At 32.3% G+C, this 23,259-nt stretch overlaps 1 protein-coding gene across 4 annotated transcripts in view; it reads right to left on the reverse strand.

Annotated features, from left to right (window-relative positions):
• CSMD3 (CUB and Sushi multiple domains 3) overlaps positions 1-23,259 on the reverse strand; it is a 647,755-nt gene that overhangs the window by 385,336 nt on the left and 239,160 nt on the right. For 2 of the 4 annotated variants that reach the window (XM_065630190.1, XM_065630189.1), the window contains exons 7-8: positions 6,688-6,765; positions 1,632-1,719 (exon numbers count right to left, since the gene is read on the reverse strand). In XM_065630190.1, coding sequence (XP_065486262.1) covers positions 1,632-1,719; positions 6,688-6,765 — 166 coding nt within the window. Of the gene's footprint in view, positions 1-1,631; positions 1,720-6,687; positions 6,766-18,292; positions 18,602-23,259 lie in introns of all 4 variants that reach the window. The other 2 variants (XM_065630188.1, XM_065630191.1) reach the window with 2 other exon arrangements.

The following is a 23,259-nucleotide window of genomic DNA, read 5'->3' on the forward strand; positions in this document are numbered from 1 at the left end:
GTAATTTCTCTGAATATATCATAAAATCTTTTTGTCAGGTAATGTCAGAAATTATATTCCGTATAAAATTACTTATAAAGCTTTCTCTGATGCACCTTGAACTTTTCTAAAAACTAGAGAAATAGAGAGACTATAACTAACTGAGAAATTATAATAACTAACTGCCAGCTAGCACATTTACTTGCAATGTCATTTTCAATTCTATGTTCTGCTTGATTATGGGGTGAAAAGACAAAACAAAACAAAACAAAATACAAGAAGTTATGTAAAATGATGAAGTAACAAAATTTGGAAAATATTTGCTCCTCTCCTGGATTATTCTAACACTTATTACCTTTAAATGTTAGGAAATGTGCTGTGTGATATGCAAAATACATCTTTTGAACAGAACTGAATGTAATAAAACCAATTAGTTTAAAAACAATCAGTCTCCCTCCTACATAGTTCTTCCTTTTCTCTTTCCTCATGTTTGTAAACATGATGGTAATGTGACATTAACGTATGATGTAAAGCAAGAACACAGCTTTAGATTTATTCTTTTAATACAGTCCAAAGTTTTCCTATATATCAAATATATAATATGTATCTTTAATCTTTTTTAGTATGCCATGAAATGAATTTTCAACAATTAAAAAAAATCAGAAACTCAGATAGATAAGAGATTAAAATTAATTCAAAACATTTTAAAGAAGTCATTATATATATATATATATCAATGCATACAATACATCAACCACTTCTGTTACTGGCTGTAGAAGTCATCTATGATCATTGAGAAAACAAACAAACAAACAAACAATGTTTTGAATGAGAATTGCACATTTTTATTTTCTTAAAGATAAGGCATTGAAAGATAGCTGAGAGGAGGAAGTGAGCTAAAATTTAAGTTTAGTTTGAACAAAACAATATGGAATAGATCACTGGCAGGATATAATTCTTTGATTCTTCACATTCTAGAAATATTCAATAAAGCCAGCAAAAAGGAAATGTAAGAATTTGATAAAAACTAAGTACAACTCCTTCGTTCTGATTTTTTCTTGTTATTTTTAATACAGTAATACTATACCAATTGGTTATGTATCAAAATTAGTTAAAATATAATCTGCATTGAGTGCTAAACCAATCTGGGGACTACCAGGGAAATACACCTACATGTAGTAAACTTCTGGGTTCCTGAAAAACATAATAGAGAACATACTATATTCTCTCTTAGATCCCCATGAATATTTCTATAATGATATCTGAAGCTTTTCTTTGAGGTTCTATTGCTCTTTTTGTGTTGCATTCAATTTTGCTTTGTCCTCCACAAAAACCTCCAGTAGAACATGTATGCTCAATATTTGTAAATCTAATACAGTATTTACATAAGAAATTTATTTTAACTTACCTTCAGTCTAATTTTTGCAGATTATCGGAGATATAAGCTCTCTTCCAAGTAGACATTTTATCTTCTTTGTATACTAAGTACAGGCTAAATCATACTACATAATTTTATACAGAATTCCATTTCACTTTTTACTGAAAACTTCAGTTTTGAAAGAGGAGGTTAACAACAGCAATACATTGTTAATATACACATTTTCCAAGTTCAGTATTACAGAAATGACACAATGGTAGGGTTTATATTTTACCTAAAATCTGAGCCTATTCGTTTTCCGTTTTCTGGCTCTCCAGGATCTGGACACAAATTGGATGCCTGTTTAATACCTCCCTCATTTACTGCAAAACAAAACAAAACAAAACCACAAAATAAACAACAAAAAAGATAAAATAATACAGTTCTTATGAAATACAGAGTTAAGCAATTAACAAATATGAAGAAGTACATTATCTGCATCTTAGGTACTTCAAAACAGATTTTCTACAGAATATAATCACCCATATAATGTCCAGTTTCAATATATAAGTTTTTCCTCCCTATAAAAAGTAAAGCATATATTTTCTGGTTATTTGCTTTATTGTTTTTTTAATTTTGTTTTTGTTTTTGAAAAAATAACCCAAGCTTTTTATAAGTTGTACTAAACAGTTATTTTGTTTGCTTATATTATTATTGAACCCATATGGAAATGTTACTACTCTTCATTTAAAAGCACTAACCTTTAAAAGAGTGTTCATCAAGTTTAGGGCTGTAAAATTTTACTCTGATCATAATCTAATAAATCTCCCCTAAGAGCTGACCTTTTCTCCTTGAATTATGACAAAACTTGAACATATAGGCTCATGCTGAGGGAATTGTCCTTAATCAGTATTGAAAATGCAGATGTACCCAAAATATAGCGATCTGAAAGTAAACTCAAAATGTCATTTTGATTTGCATACATTTATCTTACAATAAACTAAAATGGATCTTCACGAGAAACTTCCTGTGAACCTTTCAGTGTGTTTTTCCAGAAATTTGCATGTAGCGATCCAGCCGTCAGCCTATTCAACTTCCTCTTCACTATTTTTTTTTCCAATGCATTATATACTTCCACGTAATTTTTACAGCTTTTAAAAGTATATCTTACAAAAATAATTTTAGGCCAAAATAATTTTATTACTTTTGTATTTAATTTTCGAAGTTCATTGAACAAGGAGGTAGCAGTTCCCAAGAAAAAAAAAAAATTAGCGAAGGAAGTTGGTCTGCTATTACTTGATAAATTCATGGCCTGATAGAATAATGTTTTTCAAAAACACAAATTGATACTAAGCAGAAAGAGATTTTCACTGTTATTCATCTTTATTTCTGAGGAAATAGACCAATGCATTTGCAGTATTAGATCTTAACTTTCCTTTAAAGAAAAAGTTTGCATATAATTAGGTTAATCACATTACATTGTAAATTGCTTGTACCTGAATACAAAAAATGTAGTTTCTAACTATACTTCTAAAGAGTGTTCATTAAATTTCAGCTTTTAATGAAGGATAATAATATTCAGAATACTTGGGGGTTTTCGCTTCCTTGAAATTTGTGTTCTTACACACACAGAAAGGGAAGAATTTGTTCGGTACCCCTTAGGAAGCCAAAGGCCACAAGAAAATGTTGCAGAGGGTTAAAAGGAAAATGTCTCAGCACACTGCTCAAAAAACCTATCAAGCTCATCCCTTGTCAACTGAAACAACAGTATTTTTCCTCCTCTGTCTCGAAAAAGCTGTACCATGTCCAAGGTTGCTCTAATAGCAAACAAAGGCAATGTCTTTTCATCTGCATCTCTATTCTCAGGAGACTTTTGAGCCAGGAGGGCTCTTCCTTAGAACCCATCCATATTAATAGTTTTCCATGTTTTCCTCTCCCCATACCTGTAGGTGTGATGAAAGCATTAGCTATAGAAACCCAAGATCCTGCTACTGTTGGAATATACATATCTCTGACAATTTTAATCCCACAAACAGGATTTCACAAAGCCATCTAGCAGGAACTTGTTGAATGAGCATTTAGAACTCTCTCTTTGAAATATCTGGGTGCTTTCCCATAGTTCCAAAGCTTATATCAAGACATGAGAAATTCAGAATCATCATAAGTAGCCTGTACATATAGAAAAGACCTTAAAGCTTTGGGTAGACAGTTAGGATTCACTGAGCAATGCAGAAAGGGAAAGGAAGCATACTTGAGAACAAATAGGGAAAAAGACACCTCAGCGTTGTGGCAGTCTGCTAACTTTTCTGACACTAAACATAAGTTAAAACTATAGCTGGGAAATTTTCGCAGTGCATGATAATAACATCAAAGAAATTAAAATAAAATGGTGACGTTTTGGGGCTATGACATATACCTGTGCACACAGAAGAAAGTGTTATAAAAAAATAAAGTAGAAATATTATTTAAACAGAGCTATTATATTTATTGTAATTCATGTTTTAATATTTCAAACAATTATTTTAATTTTGTATGTTATATTTCCCCATACACAGTTAATAGAATGAATATTCATATAAAAAAGAATATTCTACTGGATTTCAAAGCACAAGAACTATCAACTTCTACCAAAAATCATAGCTTGAAAATCCTTTTTTTTTGACATCTTCTTTATAAAATTCAATTCAAAAAAATACTATATCAAATGGATTTTTGAATTATATATTATGGATTTATTAATCTTCATAGATACAAATATAAAGGCTTATGTTAAAGAAAATCAATGAAATAATTACAGTGACAAAATTAAATTAAAACATGTATAACAGTAAAAATTCAGGAGAAAAAGTCACAAGCAGAAGTCATTAAACTGATTTCTGAGTTAATCCCAAATCAGAAATGCATTTAAGAACAGACTTAAATCCATTCTGATTTCTGTTAAGTACTCAGCAAAAAATAAATGCGTATTTTATTATTTTTGTATTGACATTACTTTTCCAGACATGATGCTTGATTTTTGAGTCTACTGAAATACATCTCTATGTAGTTCCCTAGATATCTGTCTATCTGTCTATATTTGTTTGTTTTATACCCCAGATATCCATATGACAATAAGCAATGAAACAGTTTCCTGTAGTAAATTAAAGGCTCCTCTAGGGAAAGCATTCATTCATGGTCTGGTTATGAAACTGGGTGCAAGAAACTGCAGAGTTCTAACTGAGGTAGAATTAAGTCCCCCAATGATTTCTGTTGTTAGTCTTAACAGTTGCAAAATGAAGTTGATGCATACTTGTTTCAAAGTATATCATCATATTACCATTCTGTATTTATGATGTGCAGGGTACCTATGCATTAGAATTTGATGTTATTTACCTGATGCATTCAAAAAAGTAAAACAGGGAAAAGACATAGACATAAGTAATTTTAGATGATAATTTCTAAAGTCTTCATTAATACAAGACATAATGTAAAATATTCACTTTTCTTATTTCAACTAAGAGTTGAATGATAGTCATTATTTTTTTTAAGGATTCTACCTGTCATTGTAATGCAAGTACAGACGTGGCTGAGGTCACATTGCAAATTTTAGATAAAGTCAACAGGTACATACATAGGTTTTTCATGAAATACCAGCTCTTCATATGCCTCAGCTACCAAAGTGACTAATTAACCAAATGCTAGATTACAATATAAAAACTTAGTTATCTATTTATGACAAGATTATGATCACTAAAGGTACAAAACACCAAGGTTTTCACCTTCATTTGTTATTGACTCATATAGGTAGTCTCCTCTGCATAACCAATAAAACAAGACACAGAAGTCTTCGGCTTGACATAGAATATCATAACTTATGAAATTATATAAAGACTTTAAAAGCATATATAATACATTTCATCACTAACAATCACCTTTAGATATCACAAGTGTCTGGTACTTCGCTGTAAATATGCAATTCCTATTAATGTTTATATAGTGGAATATACAGTGACTTGTGCAAAATAAACTTATGAGAAACAATCTATTTTATTGGCCATTGCAATATTCCCATCTGTAACCAAAAAAGCACAGATGGGCCATCAGACAGAGACCCCAGTGATATACCTTATGAACACTACTGTAATTATCTTACTGTTATTTCTTGTTGTATAATGATTCTACTTTCCAGTCACCCCATATGCATTAAAAAAATACTTGTTTTTAAATATCTTGATGCAAAGATTTTAAATAAACCAGAAATCCCTTATAGAACTATTTAGGTGATGCAGTTTACAGAAAAGCTGAATATGGCAATATGCTACTTTATAAAAACAGAAGTGTGTTTCACTTTATTTTTCTGACTTGGTAAACGTTAAAGCGTCATACTGCTTAAAGACCCCTTTTTATTAAAAAAAATAATGTCTAATATGTTGACAGTTTAAAACTGAAAACTGAAAAATGCATTAAAAGTTACACCAATATGCCCTGCTAAATTCTGGAAACTGAATCCATCACTGAAGCTTTAAACAAAAAATTAGTGCAAATTTGTCCAACCTAAGGAGATTTCAAAACAAGTCCTTTGACTCCTGTGAAGAATAATGAAATGCAGTGTAAGAAGACATAGGCTAAACATTTAGTCCACCTTTATTTTAACCAATTACTTCTAAATATTTAAAATATGGTTCTAGTCTGAAAAGGAACTCTATAAAAATGGCACATTCTTTTGAAAAAGACAGTCTTTTAAATGTATTTAGAGTCATACTTGTTTAATTTATGTTAGAAGGTTGCCTGACTCCTACTTATGAGTTAATCAGGACTCGGACTTGTAAGATGATGAACAGTTTCAATTTCTCTTTTCTGTAATTAAAGTTGAAGGTACTAAGTATCTCCAGAGTTTTTAAAACTACAGTTAGTTAATCAGTTCAAAATGTCAAAGTTAATGAAGAAAAAAAAATCAGAAAGTCACCCCATGTGTTGCTTAAAAAAATACATGGTTGCACATTTGTAAATTAGAATAGGCTTTGGTTTGTATAGCCTTTTGTTGTTAGTACTAATTTTCAATTAACATCTCCTGTTCACAGCTAAGGTTTCAGCTGACATCTAGGAGGCTGAATGCTTATTTCATTGTAAGTACTTCAAATTTAATGTGAAATTACTGATGAAATACTATGTCATTCTACAATGCCAGATTTATAGAAAGCCTGTCTTCAGAGTAGAACCATATTTAAAGATTCACCATGCAGACTGGAGAAACAGATTTAAGTCAGTTATATTATCAGAAATACATAGACAATTTTGAAAACACACAAACAACACAGCACAAACTTCACTCTTGCACTAGAAAAAAGTAAAAAAAAAAGGAGTACACTCACAGATAGAAAACTTGTTGCTGTTGTCTTTCCCTGGAAACAATTTAAATCCTCTAGATTTAAAATCTATGGCCTTTTTCACTAGTTAAAAAAACAAACAAAAACATGTATCAGGCAATACAGTCTAAAATATTTCATTTCATTTGACAAATTTTATCATGGAAGTACATATAAACTAGAGTATTGACTACCTAACAAGATCATGTTGTATGTCTCTGGTGGAAGATATAATAATTTACAAAAGAAAACATTGAGACCAATTTGTACATCTGACAAAGGAAACAAGTAGGATTTCTAATTTAATTGTTCTTCCTCATAAGCAATAGTAAAAAAAATAATATGGTCAAATTGTTTATTTCTACACACTATAGAGTTGTGTAAAATACTGTCACACATTTATGGAACCTGGAAAATGAAAAGAATGATAGATTTGTTGATCTAAAACAGTTGAACAGTTCAATCCTATATGGTGTTTCTGCTGTGTTAAGAAACAGCAGTGATTATCCCCCAGCCCCGCTACTAAAAAAAAAAAAAAAAAAAAAGAAAAAGAAAAAAGTGCAGAATACTATCATATCTGTGAAATGAAAAGTCAGCAACCTTTTAAAAAAATGTCATGACTTTTTTAAACAGCAGATATTTTGTGGAATTTTAATTCAATTATTATTTCCAGTGACAGAATTTAAAAGGAAAAAAGAGTTGTCTGCAACATGCTATTGAAAGCACACTGAAATCCAATATATATGCTCAGATCTGAATTCCATAAGTATCCAGGCAATACAGGACATATCTTAATCCACATATATTCTGAAAATATTTAATCAGCAGTAGGAAAGCTTACATATTTTGCCTGTTACTTCAGGTTTTAAAATTTCAATTAAAAGTCAGTATTACATTCGGGAAAAAGACAGAACAAAAGTAACAGCTAAAATATTACAATGTTTTAGTAGAAAAAAAGCCCTTTTAAAAGTAACACACTGGCATACATTCTCAAGATCTATAAGCAGCCAGATTACTTCCCCATTCTGAAAGTATCTCCACTAGTCATTTTCAAAATCCACCTTAGCTATGTTCCTAGATTTAGTACAGAATAATAAATATTTATTCAGCAAATACTGAGGTTTTTTTATCTGTGTTTAGATCACAGAGACAAAACCGAAATATTTTCATCATAGAAGAAAACCACTTCATTATTAAGTCAAGAATACCAAGCTATTTTTCTGTTTTATCTACAGAGATTTGGATTTAAAAAAAAAAAAAAAAAAAAGAAAAAGAAAAAAAAGCAGTCTGCTGTTCTGGTGTTGGTTCTGGAGCTGGTCCTCTTTCTAGCTCGAAAATAGTTATTTGCAAAGTATGATATGGAAGGTAGTTGCCTCCCACCTCACCCCTAAACCCATAGTTGAACTATTTCTGCAAAATCGGTTATTTTGGGCTGGCTTTATGATAAAGACAGTTTCTCCAGGCAAACTATGTGGAGTCAACATATTTTTGAAATGGAACAATTAATAAAGGGAGACTAAACCCAAAGTTTAACAGATATCAAAAGATAAGAGAGAATAAAGCAAAAACAGCACAAGAAACTTTTTCTTTTGTTCATTAAACTAAGTGCCTCTTTTCTGCAATACACTCTATCAGTGACCAATGAACTATACACAAAAATGGACCTTCTAAAAATCTTTAAATTTTAAATACAGGTTAATTTTAGGTACATTATACTCAAGAGACTTCATAGATTAAAACCTATATGGAAGATGTTTTATGTTGGCTACAAGAAAATACTGCTGTTGAAACATCAGAGATTAGAGGAACTAGGTCTAAGAGAAGCAAATCAGAAAAGACAGCCAGTACATCATCAAAGAATTATTCAGCACCCATTAAGTTCTTATACAAATTCAATGAATAGTGAAAGAAGCTCTTACATGAGACATAAATACCAAAGTAGCAAAATACTACTGATGTTGTTTTTATAAATAAAAGAAATCATTACAACACAGAAGAGCAGAACAAGATTCAGGAGAACATAACATACTATTAAGAAAGACAATTCATAGGAGAGGTACAGGATGTGATGATAAATATTTTTACACTTCTGACTGAAGAGATCATACTTTCTTCTAAATACACGGTGACTTTTATCTCAAGAGGCAAAATGTAACTTTCCTTGTGTATCATCATAATGCAATCTATAAACATTGCTAATGGTTCTGGGGACTATATTACTTGCAGGAACACAACATATACTTTGCCACAAAATACTATATTTTTAATATATTTTTGAAATATTAATACCAGAAGGCCTCCCTGCCTCACAAATTAACTGAAGTTCAGAAGCAATTCTATCCTTAGTGGAAGTCATGTATCCAAGAATTGCACCTTCGCACAGTAGAGTCATACTGGAATAACAGTAACGCTCTCCCACCATTGTGTGAGATTTCTGAGGTGCTATTTATACATAAATATGAATGTAGGAGTACAGCTGCAAGCTTCTTTTGATCCTCTCTGAGCACCAGTGTTAAATGACTTCTCATGAATCAGAATATAGGCCTAACTATTCTTCCAACACCTAAGTAAAATGGGCTTGAATACATGATCTCAGGTGCTGGTATGGGCTTAAATACATTAGGGAGATGTTTGTCCTTTATTTTCAGAAATCAGTGTAACAACACATTAAAGAATGATTTGGTTTTTTTGTTTGTTTCTACTTATCCTCAAACACCTGAATGGCACATCCATAGTTTACGTACACAAGAAACAGAGTTCACAAGATCTAAGGTTAAACTGGAAATAGTTACAATACTGTCTTGGTGAACACATTTAAAACAAACAGAGATTTTTATAACTATTTGCATAACATTGCCAAGGCTATTAAAGACTACTAGTAAAGCAAGCAACTCAAGATCTCTAAAGCGTATTTACAAGAGAAGAATTTTACTTTTAACTGGGTTTTGTATGTTAATTTATTGAACAGTACTTTCTGAATGCACTGTGAAATAGTTACAGAAATGTATTTGGTCCTAACATGCTACCACTAAACCACGTGTCATGCTCCACCTGCATGTACATACATAGAAACAACCCTACCACCACCAAGAAATCCCATACCCGAAACACAAGAAATATATGTTTTAATACTTGGTAAACTAGGCATTATTTTGTCCATGTCAATGTGGAAACCAGTGAGGAAAATGGTAACTGTTCAAAACCAGTTTTAGCACACAGTAACTACTGAAAGCGGTTTTCACATTTCAGAAGTCTCAGAGGATGGATTTGCATCAGCAAACAGTGCAGTTGTACACATCCAAGCTAGTCCACAAAGAGAAACAGACACATTAAGGGCTCAATTCTTCTGGCCTTAGATACCCACTTTCTCACAGGATGAGTTTAAACTTTGATATGTCCATTTCTCTCAAGATAAATGGTTCAGATGTGATAATGCTACAAACAGCTAAATATGGTCAGACTAGTATGCTTTCATATTTCTGAACAGCCAAGAGCAAGTGAAATAGATTAGTCTAAAAAGCAGGATACCCGTGAGAAGGCATACTGATGTAGATGGAAGGTAGCAATAAGATTCTACAATGCTTTGGGGAATAATATTACATAAATTAAAACAGATGTGAACCCAAAGCTTCTTTTATGCCCTGTCCTTCAACCCATTTCAGAATAAATCCAAAAATAAAACTGAAAAGTTAGATCAAGGAAATCAAACTGTTCAGAGACCAAACTTAATTATACCTACAACGGAATAAATCTTCAGTGTCACTTTCATATCAATAATTATGTAATTGGAAAGACTATAAAAATCTATTTTAAAGATAACCAAAATTTTAAAATACCTGTCTGACATAATCACCTGAGCAGTGCTATAATGCAAGGAGAGGCTTAAAATTTTCTTTAATACTATTTTAAATACGTATGATTTTCTGATGAAATGTAAACAGTAGAATCAGAACCGTGTGACACTGAATCAGAGATTATGTCAAAAACCTTGAAAACCTGAAAACTATTTAGACATCCACCTTGGAGTTTATGCTCAATGCTACTCATGGGGTTTTTTTCTTATTCAAATGGCTTTAATATAGAATAATAAATTATTATCTATGTAACTTTTTCTAAAGTTAGATGGCCCATTGTTTACTGCAAATATGAAAGATGGAACTTGACCCTTTGAGGGAAGGATATGAACAGTCCTGGTAATGAAAGAAGTGTAGGTAAGGAGTTTTGCATGATAGATGGGTGAGCTAATATTCAGCCAACAGACAGACCAGTCTCATGTACATTTCTCAAGTAGTAAATTTATATGTAAACTGAAACATTTTCAGAATAATTTTGTTGAAGTTTTTGACCATGTAAGATAAGCAATTTTCAAACTCTTACAGGCAAATTTTTAGACATATAGACAAAATTCAAATATTGTCTTAATTATTTTTGATTAAAAGGTTGTGTAATTCCGTGTATGTATGCATAGTCATGCATACAGACTACATACAAACACTTGTGAGAAAGGACTAATCTAGACAATGACTGCATTTTACTCTTCAGGCTAGGTACTGCATTAAAAAAGACCTCAGGTAAACAAGAATATATGTACATATATCTTAAGCATGTATATTATAAAAGAAACACTTAGAGTTATAATTTCCCAAGTAACCTTGAATACAACTAGCTCTCAGACACTAGAAATTAATTTTGGCTGAAGAAAAGATTGTTCAATTAACACAGTTCTGGTTTCATTCAAAAAGTACATCCTGATTGCTACAGGAAACATATATTTTGAGGCAGGAAATTTGCTTCTACAGTGTGGAAATATTGGGGTATATAGCCATGTGATGGATATCTATTTAAAACACTGAAAACCCACAAATTCATGTATTTATTTTAGTTACGGATCAGCATTTATGTAATGAAATTGTCCAGCTTGTCTTGTCTCTGTTTTGTAAACTTTTAAACCAAGTATAAACTGCATTTAAAACGGTGATGACCAAAACATGACCATTCTATGCAAAACAGGCACTCAGTTTGCATTACTACAAGTAACTGTACAGAGTATTAACCATTGAAACTTCAGCCTCTTCTGACATTATATACTTCTTTCCTTGGATGTAGCTCAAAGCAGTTCAAACACTGAAACAGCCCCTCCCTTCTTCCGACCCTTTCTTACATTATAATCACTACTACTCAGCTGAGGGAGATAGAGAACAACAACATAATATCAAATCCATTATTTCAAGACTGCACACACATCCCTTCTTAAATGACATCTGCAGAAATATGATATTATATGAAAAAAAGGCAGTAGATTGCTTATCTGTCTGTGCCTAATGCTTGTATTGCACATACATAGGTGCCCATATAATATGTTTTAGAAAACATGTAATATCTCCAGAGATAAAGGCAAGGTATTGTGCTTCCTCACGATGTCTATATTCTTCTGTTTCTCATATTTGACATTTATTTAAAGACAACTGCAAAGGATTTTGTGTGATAGTGTCTGAAACAAAAATATCTGCTAAAAGAAGGTCTGAGGTGAAAGTCTTTGAGACTATATTGTCTCAAGAGGTTTTTTAATTTTTTTTAATTTCTTTTTGTCACAAGATTGAGAGAGAAAATTAAACTTTCCTTTGAATTCACATTCTCAAAATTCTTCCCATCACACTACTATTTTTTAGAAAACAGAAATCAATACCAGTTTTACTTTGCATTGGGGCCAGTTGTTAGAGAACCCAAGCTGACATTAAAACCTCTTGTAGATTCAGAATTACATGATCTTCTGCAATAAGTATGTTTACTGGATTTATATTATCCTAGAAATAATGAGTAATTAGCTCATTAACTGCCTTCTGAAGAGACGGAAGATGTTTGTTTGGAATACAGTTTAGAACTGATTCTGAATGGTGCAGAACCAGTAATTCACTGATTGTTCAAGAATTTCAACAGCTGAAGGTGGCAGACTTTATTTGCAGCAGCTGCTATTTCTAATGATTGATACCCGTGTCTAATATACTCTGGACTTCTAACATTTGGTGCTTATGCGCAGGTATGCCAAGAAAATCGTGCATGATACTTCCAGCTCATCTTGGGCACAGGTCTAATTAATTGCATTTTCTCAAGAAGTTGGTGCACATGTGCAGCCTGAATATGCTGAAATTACTGTACTGTTTATGTACAGGTCAGTTGATTTTTTTTTTTTTTTTTGTATACTTCATGTTCACTATGCATATGACACAACTAGTTATCCAGAATCTCCAAGCTCTGGCAACAGAAGTGCTAGATATCCAGGTATTTTAGGGATCACCAATTCAAGGGATTGCACAAGTTACAGGGGGTCATGTGGGGGGAGTGGTGAAAGGGGAAAGGAAGATATAGCAACTTATTTAGTTTTTAAGTTATGGCATTTTATGCTGCAGAAATTTACATTAAAAATCTATAAAAATAGCAGTTACCCAAATAAACTTCATTGTGACCCAACACACTGATGTAGCACTATCTTTTAGAGCCTTTCTACACCTCGAAAGATGGCACTAGAGAACATGAATTTTCATCAATTTTGGTAATACAGCATCAACTATGTACGTTAATGACTTCTTAAATTTGAAGAACCATTCAGAAGATGAACAATCACACTATAAAGTGGTGAACCATCCAGTTTTCATACTATTCCATTTTTTGCTTTTTAAATGAGCTCATCTTAATTACTCATTTTATTATTCGCCCCTTTCAACCCTAAGCATCCTGGTCAAAGCAGATTGTATGGAAGATTTACACTAAAAACTATTGCAGGTACTGCATTACTGTACTGAATTATTGCACTGCATTACTAATTAGTGCATAAACATACTGCACTAGTGCAACACAATAAATATTTGTTTCTTGACCCTACAATGTTTTAAACATGATGTGGTGCTGCACAATAAATAGGATTACTAAAATAGCGAAAATTACTTTTTGACTCCTTGCTAAAGGTAGAGATGCTTAAACAAAGTTACTGTTCATTATGATCTATTAAACAGACAAAATTGGACTTTTTATTTCCTTTCAGGTATCTTAGTTTTACTGACAACATGTTCTATTTTAGTGTTACCCCACAGTCAAAGAGTTTTATTCAGAATGGAATACAATGCAAATAAGGATGAATGTAAAAGTCTCTCCATAAAATGAAAAGCTCTGATAGTTCAATGAACATAATTGTATACTTTAATGAAACACGCCATATGCATATTATTTTAACCTAATGTGTGCATTTCCCGTTTATATTAAAATTTAATGTAGTTTGATTTTATTTCAATAAGGTGCATTACCATTTTAATTGTGCAGCTTCTCAGGTTCATCTGTTATCCACAGACGAAAACCTATGACAGTTTTCAGAGAACTGTATAAGTTCTGTATAATTTAATATGCATTCGAAAATTTCTCACTGGGTTCTTATCTCAGTTAAAAATACGCTGATGAGCCACTAAATGGAAAACAACAACCCTCCTCTTCTCTTGACTGAAAAGTATGATTAACATGGAGTAGAAATGGAAGTTTAAGTTTTACTGTGCTATGTCATTTGTCAACAAAATGGTATGTGGAACCCTCCCACTTTACAATATTTTCACAAAAATTTATAAAAATATTTTACTTCCTTAGTTAAGTACCAATTAATATGAAGAACAACTTTGTATAATAAAGTGATGCAGTAATGAGGAGCACTATTTAAAATCAGTCAGAAAACGTATTGTTTGTTTGGTTTTTTTTAATACAGGTTGCAGGTATATATATAGATTATCCTATTTATTGATATTGGTTAAAATTACAGTTTTTCTAATATATTCTACATTATATGTATCTCGAATTCTCTAATTTGGAAAAAAAGAATTATTTAAAAGAAAGCAATTATGGTTAATATAAATGTTTTTAAACTAAAGTATAATTACACTAATGATAAGTTATCTTTTATATTCTAACTACAAGGTACTTGATTTATGTCAGCATAGTGTGGTTAAAATAAGAAAACCTGAATTACTGAGGTAAAACAAAGACACAACACGTCAAAAGATAAATATTGATTACAGAAGTAAACATGTAAAATATAATGAAGAACACCTAAGAACTGTAGGAACTACAAGAAAATTAAATTGAATAAACACGTTAGGTTATCCTCTACTAAAGTAGTTATGATCAAACTAACAGTACTTAAGTATTTTAACAGAAAATAAACAAGGGGAAAAACCCACATTTTATTTCCTTCCTGTTTTAACATCAGAAGACAGAACATAGTAGAAACTGTGATTGTAGTATCCACATGAATTGCTACTGAATGCTTGGCATTTGAAGTTTCTAGATGTAACTGAATGAAAGTGGTTAGGGACTTCTTTGCTTTTTTGCCTTTTTTTTTTTTTTTCTCTACTTGAGGAAGAGACTCACTTTCCTGAGTCTGAGTGATTTGTTCATTATAACTCAGGACCCAAAAGACGCTCTGTTTCTCTTCCAGCTGTCACATCTAAATATATTTTTCATTAGCTAATCAAGCTGCATCTTGAAAGTAAGCTTTTTTTCCTCTACTCTGTCCTTCTATAAGAAGGCTTCATCATTCCAATAACAAGAACTCTTCTCTCTCTTCTGCCTAATGTATCTATTTATATATTTTCTACTCATTTGTCTTTATTTAAGTTCTGCACATACTGGCATTCACTTCCTGAAATAGTTATCCTTTCATCCTGTCTTACATTTTCTTTTGTAAGGTGGGGTGATCAGAACAATGTAACACCATTATAGTTCTTTTATTCATCTGAACTATAATCATGTACAATATTCCTCAGGAGATCTCACTGTTGCCTTTTTAAATGGTATTGTACTTCCCTGCCTCTAGTGGAAGTAGTGCACCAAATGCACCCAGGGTTCCTTTTTCCTCTTTTAAACAGTCAGAACACAAACTCCTCTTCTGTGATTTCCAACTAATAAGCTTAATGAAATTCTGTAGCCAGCTTTTGACACAACCTACAATTCTTGTTGAAGTCCAGACAGTAAGTGTGGTAGACTAATTTCTACCTAGAACTTTAATTGTAGATGAATAGAGACTTCTAGCTCTCTCTATACATCTTTTTCATACATACAGTTCAAAAAATATCAGTTTAGGAAACAAAACAGTATTGTTATTGTTTACTCATTCTGAGAGATCTTATTCACAGAACAATCCTATGGAAGCCAACTGACTCTTATTCTATAGTTATCATTTTGCATCAATACTAATGTAACATAACCCAACACTAGTCTGATCTCACTAGCAACATTCTCAAAAAAGCCTACATTGAAGACTACATGGTACACTTTTGCATTCTTAAATATACACATACATGATATAGTAAGTTGTAATAAATTATTTTTAGTATATTCGATTTTATCTTTTCAAGTATTAATTTGCATAGCTTTGGGAGTATATTTTTTAAATTATAACCAAGAACACAGGAAAAATTATATTTCCAGATTAAAACCTAACTTTTAATATCTATAAAGTAGAGAAAGAATTTTAAAAAGGAATTTACATAAACTTCTTAAGTAGCTCTTATATATAGTTCCATAGTAATTTTATATGCAAGGCAAGACAAGTAGTCTTCATACCTTTGTGCATATTTTGTTGGCAAAGAGAAGTGAAAATACTTCCATAGAAACCTGCAGAAAACTCCATGGAAACACCTGTGGAATATCTCCCCATAACGGAAATTTCTTCAAGTCAATTAACAATAGTCTTACATTCACAAGCATTCCTTCAGAATATGTCTGTGCCTTTGTAATGAGGAGTATTTTAGGGAAGACAATTACAGGTTTTTTAACAAGGGTCAATTTGATATGTTTTCAAGGCTGTTACAAATATACTGCCAAATACTGGTGTTTGCCAAGCAAAAATGATAATTTTTTGTTCATTATATGAACACCCGCTCTAATAGCATACATACATATACTATTCTGTGATATAGTAAAGTAAAAAACATTTAATAGATTTTGAAAGAATGCTAGCAAAATCAAGGGTTTAAATGTGGCATGAGGGAATAAAGTGCACAGAGAACTAGCTATGGGCTTTCTTCTCTGATAAGGTCTATGCAAGACTGATTTCATCTGCCTGTGGGCTGTGATGTCATTTAGTATGTGTAATACTACTTTAATATGTGACAAATAAGTAACATAACATTATTTTAGCAGTATCTTGGTATCTGTATTTTTCTTTTCTTTTAATATAGTGTAAGGTTTACCATTTTTATATAACAAAACAATTCAGAAGTATGTGTCTTACCTATATCTTATATAAAGGGTAGGTCAAAGAAAATGACAGTGAGAAAACAGTGGAGAAGGCATTGTAGCGTAATGATTACAAACAGGGGATGGAAGAAACTGTATGTATATCACAATTACTGCCAAATGTAGCTGCCAAATTAGTACACTCTCACATCTTTAAATTAGAAGAGATTATTACGGGCCTTCAGATAATCCCTCATAACTGAAAATGTGTTCTGAAGTGAATGCATATACGTGTTAGTAAATGAAGCTACAATAACTTACACAAGGACACTATTTGATCCAGCAGAAAAACAGATTCCAATCTGAAGTTGTCTTTAGAAAATATCAATCACATAATGATACTTCTGCAAATTGCTTGGTCTATAAAAGATGTTCCTTCTCAATATATTTGTATTTATCTGTTTTTCATGCACAATAGATTAACATGAAACAATGGATTAGCACACAATAAAAATTAAAATTATATAATAAATCATATTCAACAAAATTAACCTGTAAAATTAAGCTGCTCACTTCCTTAAATTTGTGTATATATAAAAACATACCACATGCAATTTGTTTCTAAATGTCTATGCTGGTTAAATTAAGGCATTCCAGCATTGCTGTTTCTCAGCTGCATGTTTTAGACACTGGCATTTACCTTTTAGCACAATAAATAATGCTTTCTTCATACTCCAAATGTTGTTCATTCTAAGTACTTTAGCATGTGGATTAAATCTTCTGAATACAGGAATATATCAGATCTTTAGCTTTACTACATTAGTACTTGCAACTGAATTCCCTTGTGTTCTAAACTTTCCTTCATTCATTGATTTCATGTTTGATAAAATAAAAATGTAAAGACATTTTTAAAAGCCAAAATTTTGCTGAAGATTTAAACAGAAGGAAAATGGCTACAGCTGCCTCACCTGTTAGTTTAGAACAAGGCAGCTCTTTATAAGGCAAATTTTTAGTACTACAGCTGATTATGCCTCAACACATATGCATAGATTAATATTTTAATCTCAATTGTCAAAACTTTGATCAGATCTTACACTAGGTTTGATAGTGAAAAAATGATATTAATCTATAAAGTGGCATCAAAAGAAAATTCCTTATGTTTCCCTTTTGTCTTTTTATAATACATACCAAATTAATTTAGATTACTGTGACAATATGATTATTCATTTCGTGTTTCTATCTGGCTGCACCACTAGAACTCAATTTTGAGCAGGTTTAATCCCTTTCCCATTTGATTCTATCATATTTCCTGAACGGATAACTGACCTTTCACTTTTAATTTATACAAAATATTTTTCTGTAACTGCATGGGCACAAGTAAAATAATATCCAATACCTCTATGAGTAATAACTGCAAGTTCTTTAGTTCTTTCTATCTGCTCAGCATTTCTTGGTCGTCTTCTTGTGCTTTGTAAGTTTGCTTGACGAAGGGAGAGTGCTTCCTTGGAAGTGGCCGATTCCAGAATTGATTTTCTTATATTCATTGCTTGCATTTGTTGCTCTTCAGGAGGTTGTCTATGGGTGGTCACTGCACTGGATACAGCAACATCAGCAGATGTGCTAGCAACAGTAATAGCACCAGTAGTGGCCGCAATACGCTCGTCTAACTCACCAGTGGAGGCAGTTTTGATCAAAGTGGAAGAACCTGTGGGACACATAGTAGCACTGGATGCTAACTGTTTCTTTTGAATTATGTTTTCCTGATCAACCTAACAGATTAAATTTTCCTCTCTTTAACATAGTAAAGAAAAGTGACATGAAAAGAGGAAAGTCAATATGCTTTATTTAAAAATTTGAAGTAATCAAGACATTTTTTAATGCTAGTGAACATTTTGTAATTGTAGTGATATCACACGCTTTGTTTTAAACGTCCTTAAACATGTATAGTATAAACTTTTTTACCAGTTGGAACGGCAGCACATAATTTCTACCCTTGAAAATTCAGTCCTGAAATCAGCATGGCTAGAGAAAAATATACAGCTATATCATTAAAAGAGACCCCACATGTAGATAAGTGATAACCGCCCTATCGAGGAATGATACAGCAGCATTATGTAGTAACCTAGGTAGCAGGCAAAGCTTCTGTACTCCAACTGCTAGTAAGGCTGCCAAATTCGTTCATACATTTGGTTCCTTTCATCAGAGATTGGCAGGGCTTTAAAAGCTTATTTAGACTTGATACAAGGCCAAGGGTAGATGGATAGTAAAAGGTACACATTTAACAAACACATCTAACCATAATTATCTACATTAGATATTGGACAAAGGCAGCATCTGTATTTCTCTTTTTGCTCTTTTATTCCTGTAATATACCAGATTATATAACTCAAAAAACCTACCCACAAAATGTTTGATGAGTTAAAAAATTGTGCATCCACTGCTTGTGAAAATATTAACACATCTAACATGTCTAGTAGCTAAAATATATAACCGATATGGGAATCTTTAATGTTTTATTAACCTTTCAATCCTTCCCCACTCCCCAGATTAGGCTGAAAATGGCCAAAAGGCCAAGTCTCTCACCTGTGAGCATTTAGAACTTCTAACACAGTAGCAACTCCATCTTGAAAGAATAAATGACTGGGCAATGTATAATAAAATTCATAATAATTAACGAGTTGGTGTAGCGTGAAATGTACTATGCTATACTAGTATCTTTAAAACATGGCTTTTTTATTCCATAATAATGATAAAGAGGCTCTTGAACAGTCATTGAAACAATAATATAGACACTTCTCTTTTTACTTCTGAGCTGTCACCTCACACAGACTTTTGAGATATGACCTTTAAGTGTAGTGGGTGATGACAGGATGGAAACAAACCAGAGTTCTTGCACTGTTAGAAGAACCTATACACTAGAAAATGGAAATAAGACTCCCAGAGGTATTGAGCACTATGTAGCACCTTTCATACACAAGGTATATCAAAACTCTTGACAGAATTATCAAATGTACTGTATAAATAAATGGAACAGATACTAATGTCAAAACCAGTCTTGCTAATAAAGTCTTCTTTCTTTACTGCAAAAATTTTAGGCTGAAAATGTTTTACTTTGCTATACTATTAAAAAATATTACCATAACAGAATACTTAAGCACAATACAGAGAACTAGTAGAGCTGCTGTGGGTACATTTTTTTTTTTGATGTCTTACATTTAATGTCTTAATAATTGTTTTGCAGTACAGCACTTCTAAATCATATGCTGGTGGTTCTCCCTGTAAAAGTGAATAAGCTTAAAAGTGTCAGGTAAGACTCCAGGTTTGTGTGTCAGAGACTCAACAAAAACTACTCACTGTCCTATGATGCCAGCATTATAACTAACTAAAATTAGACCTAGACATGTTCTGTTCTTTATTTCAGAATAAAAGAAAGAAATTGTCACAACAATGAATAATACCAGAGACTGGACTTGTTATGATTCAGAATGCAATAAATTTTGACAGACAGGTATCAAGATTAAAACACAGAAAAAGAAATGCATGGTCAAGTGGTATTTTGGAAGAGTATGATGTTGATTAAAACAGAAAAAATATTGCATGTCATTATTGCAATGATTCTTGCAAGGACAACTATTGCACGTCATGTAACCACTACTATTAAAGCAAAACCTATGCGGACACACCTTTATCATGCAAGCAAATATAGAAGAACAGTCACCTGCTCCCATTATCGAGCTCAAAGCAAAATTATATAGAGAATCACATTCAAATGGCATGTTATGTCCTAGTGCTTTAAAGATGCAAAGCCCTTCAAATGAAAACAAGTGAAAAGAAAGTTCATCTCAAAATAAAAGAGCAAGAGGAATTATGCTTACTTAAAATTTGAAAGCTTATACAATGAAAGTACTGTACTACTTTGATACAGAGGCATCTCCCATGCAAAACACCTTACTTGTTGGGCCTCCATATCCACTTAAACTGCAAAAAAGAACTCATGCAGAAGATCGGTAAGAGGTAAACAGCGTGGTATGATTTGCATGGAAGATTCTAAGACAAAATTAATGTTATGTATAAACAATCTGGTAAGTATCAGCTACTGCATAGAATAGATGCATTCATGTTTGCCTAGATATAATTTGTAATCTGTAAAAGCATCAACTTTGATGTCTTGGGATTCTATGAAAACAGGTTTAGACCAATTGAAACGCCTGTGTTGCATGGGTAATTTAACATACTCTTCAGTCATCTGCAGCCAAAACTGACATTTTAGTTTGTCAAAGAGTGTATTTTTAAAAATTGTAATTTCCTATATGATTAAGAAAAAAAGAACCACAGATATTATTTTCCTTTAATATTATGGTTACCAAAAAAAGACAAATTGGCAATGAAAAATGGTACAAGACGGAAGACAGGAAGACTGATTTCTGCTTTTTGGATGAAGTTTTAATCAACAATTTTCAGTCAGCTGAAGTCAACCCAGAGGTAGGTCATCACTTTTAATTCACGATCAGCAACTGGGATAACTTGAGGCTTGAGGAACCGCCGGGCTGCACCATGGGAGGAAGCAATAAGGATGTGGAGGCAAAAAAGAGCAGTTGTTGCTCAGGGCATGGGTTCACAAAAGGAACATGACCAGCCCAGATTAAAGCAGTCTGAGACCTACTAGACTGGACAACTATGTCTCTGAATCCCTGTGGATGGAGAATAGATTAAAATCAGTAAAACTGAGGACGTCACATGTGTAAAATTAGATTGCTTAGGTGAGGAAAGATATGAAGAGGTATTTACACATAAAAATTCACAACTATGTAGAAGTGGATGGAGATCAAGCTGATGATCTAGAGAGCAATTCAGTTCAGAAAACTATTCTGAATGAACCACTACTCAAAAGTGTTGTAACTGCTAAAACTTTGCATAATGCAAACATATGGAAGACCCATACGCCTTTCTATTTATATAGGAGTGGAGGTTGCTCCTGATTCCAGGATCATTTTTAGTAAATGAAAGAGGCAAGAGCCTTTGACATTTGCCTGAGACAAAGCTCCAAAAATAGATTGTGAATCTGTGCTAAATGCACTCACTTTGCACACACAATATGCTACAAGTATAGGCAGGGTTCTTGTTGTAAACATGATAGCAAAGAAAGTTTACCCCAGATAAACTCATAGTGGAAAATCTCATTTAAATTATTATAATAGACTAACTTTTTCCATGTAATCCCTGAGGGAATAAAATAATCTAGGCAGATGCCCACTCTGCAAAAGCATTCACCAGCAAAAAATAAATTAAGGCAGAAAATAGTATCTAATACAGTGAAAATTCTTTTATTGAAAATTATATTTTTTCTTCCCTTTTTGAAGATTATGACTTGGGAGAGTTTCTGTTTAAAATGTGGAATGCTAGAATAATGTATCTTCCCTCTCCAATCAGTACAGTTATTTAAAATGTATGCATGTAAATTGTAGGAATGTGCCCATACTGTATTAAAATTTAACTTTTAGAAACTGTAGGGCTGCAAAAAAGTAGTCACAGCAGTTCATATGTGTTGGAAAGCAAAATCAGACAAATCCAATTCTTGTTATAGATTTTAATTTGAATCTCTATACACTTTAGAAATAAGTTGTTTTCTTAACCAAAATCAATTCATTTCAGACAGGACAACCTGAGTCATATGCTTATTTTAGAAGCTTGAGCTCTATGCCATGTTAATGTGTTGTGTTCAATCCCAGATTAAGAGGTAGATTTCAGCTATGGCTGCTGTCTCCTATTAAACCAGAATTGTTTTTCTCTTCCTGTTCCACAAGCTTCCAAAAGGTAAACTATCAGTGACTACTCAACATGCATTAACACATGATTTAAGATTGCTGGTTTTTTTTAATAAAACATAATTACCTACCAATATTTAATTGCCATTCTTTCTTACAAGATAGGATTGAGAACGATCTTTTAGCTGTATTCAAACAGATAGTAATTTAAGGAAAATTAATTAATTTATTAAATTAAAGTAACAGTGTGACATTACAAAATTACCATACTTTCAGATATTAACCATCGACTAGACAGAAAAAAACTATTTCCAGCACAATGCCATATTTAAATAAACATTTGACATGAAGTATGTTGCTACAACTTCTGTTATTACAAGTCAAATATTTTAATTCCACAGACTGAAAGCACAGCCAGCAAAACCTGACGAAGTTGAAAGCCCACCAGTAAACGTCTGAAATGCAGCTAAATAAGTTGAGTATTCAACTGATGAACAAACAAACATTCTAATTCTATATATTTGACCGTTGGTTAGTAATACCATGCTGATTAGGAGTTGAACTGTTCAAAAAAGAGTGAGCATTCTGTAGTGTGTTT

The sequence above is a fragment of the Caloenas nicobarica genome, chromosome 2 (genome assembly GCF_036013445.1).
Source record: "Caloenas nicobarica isolate bCalNic1 chromosome 2, bCalNic1.hap1, whole genome shotgun sequence".
NCBI lineage: Eukaryota > Metazoa > Chordata > Aves > Columbiformes > Columbidae > Caloenas > Caloenas nicobarica.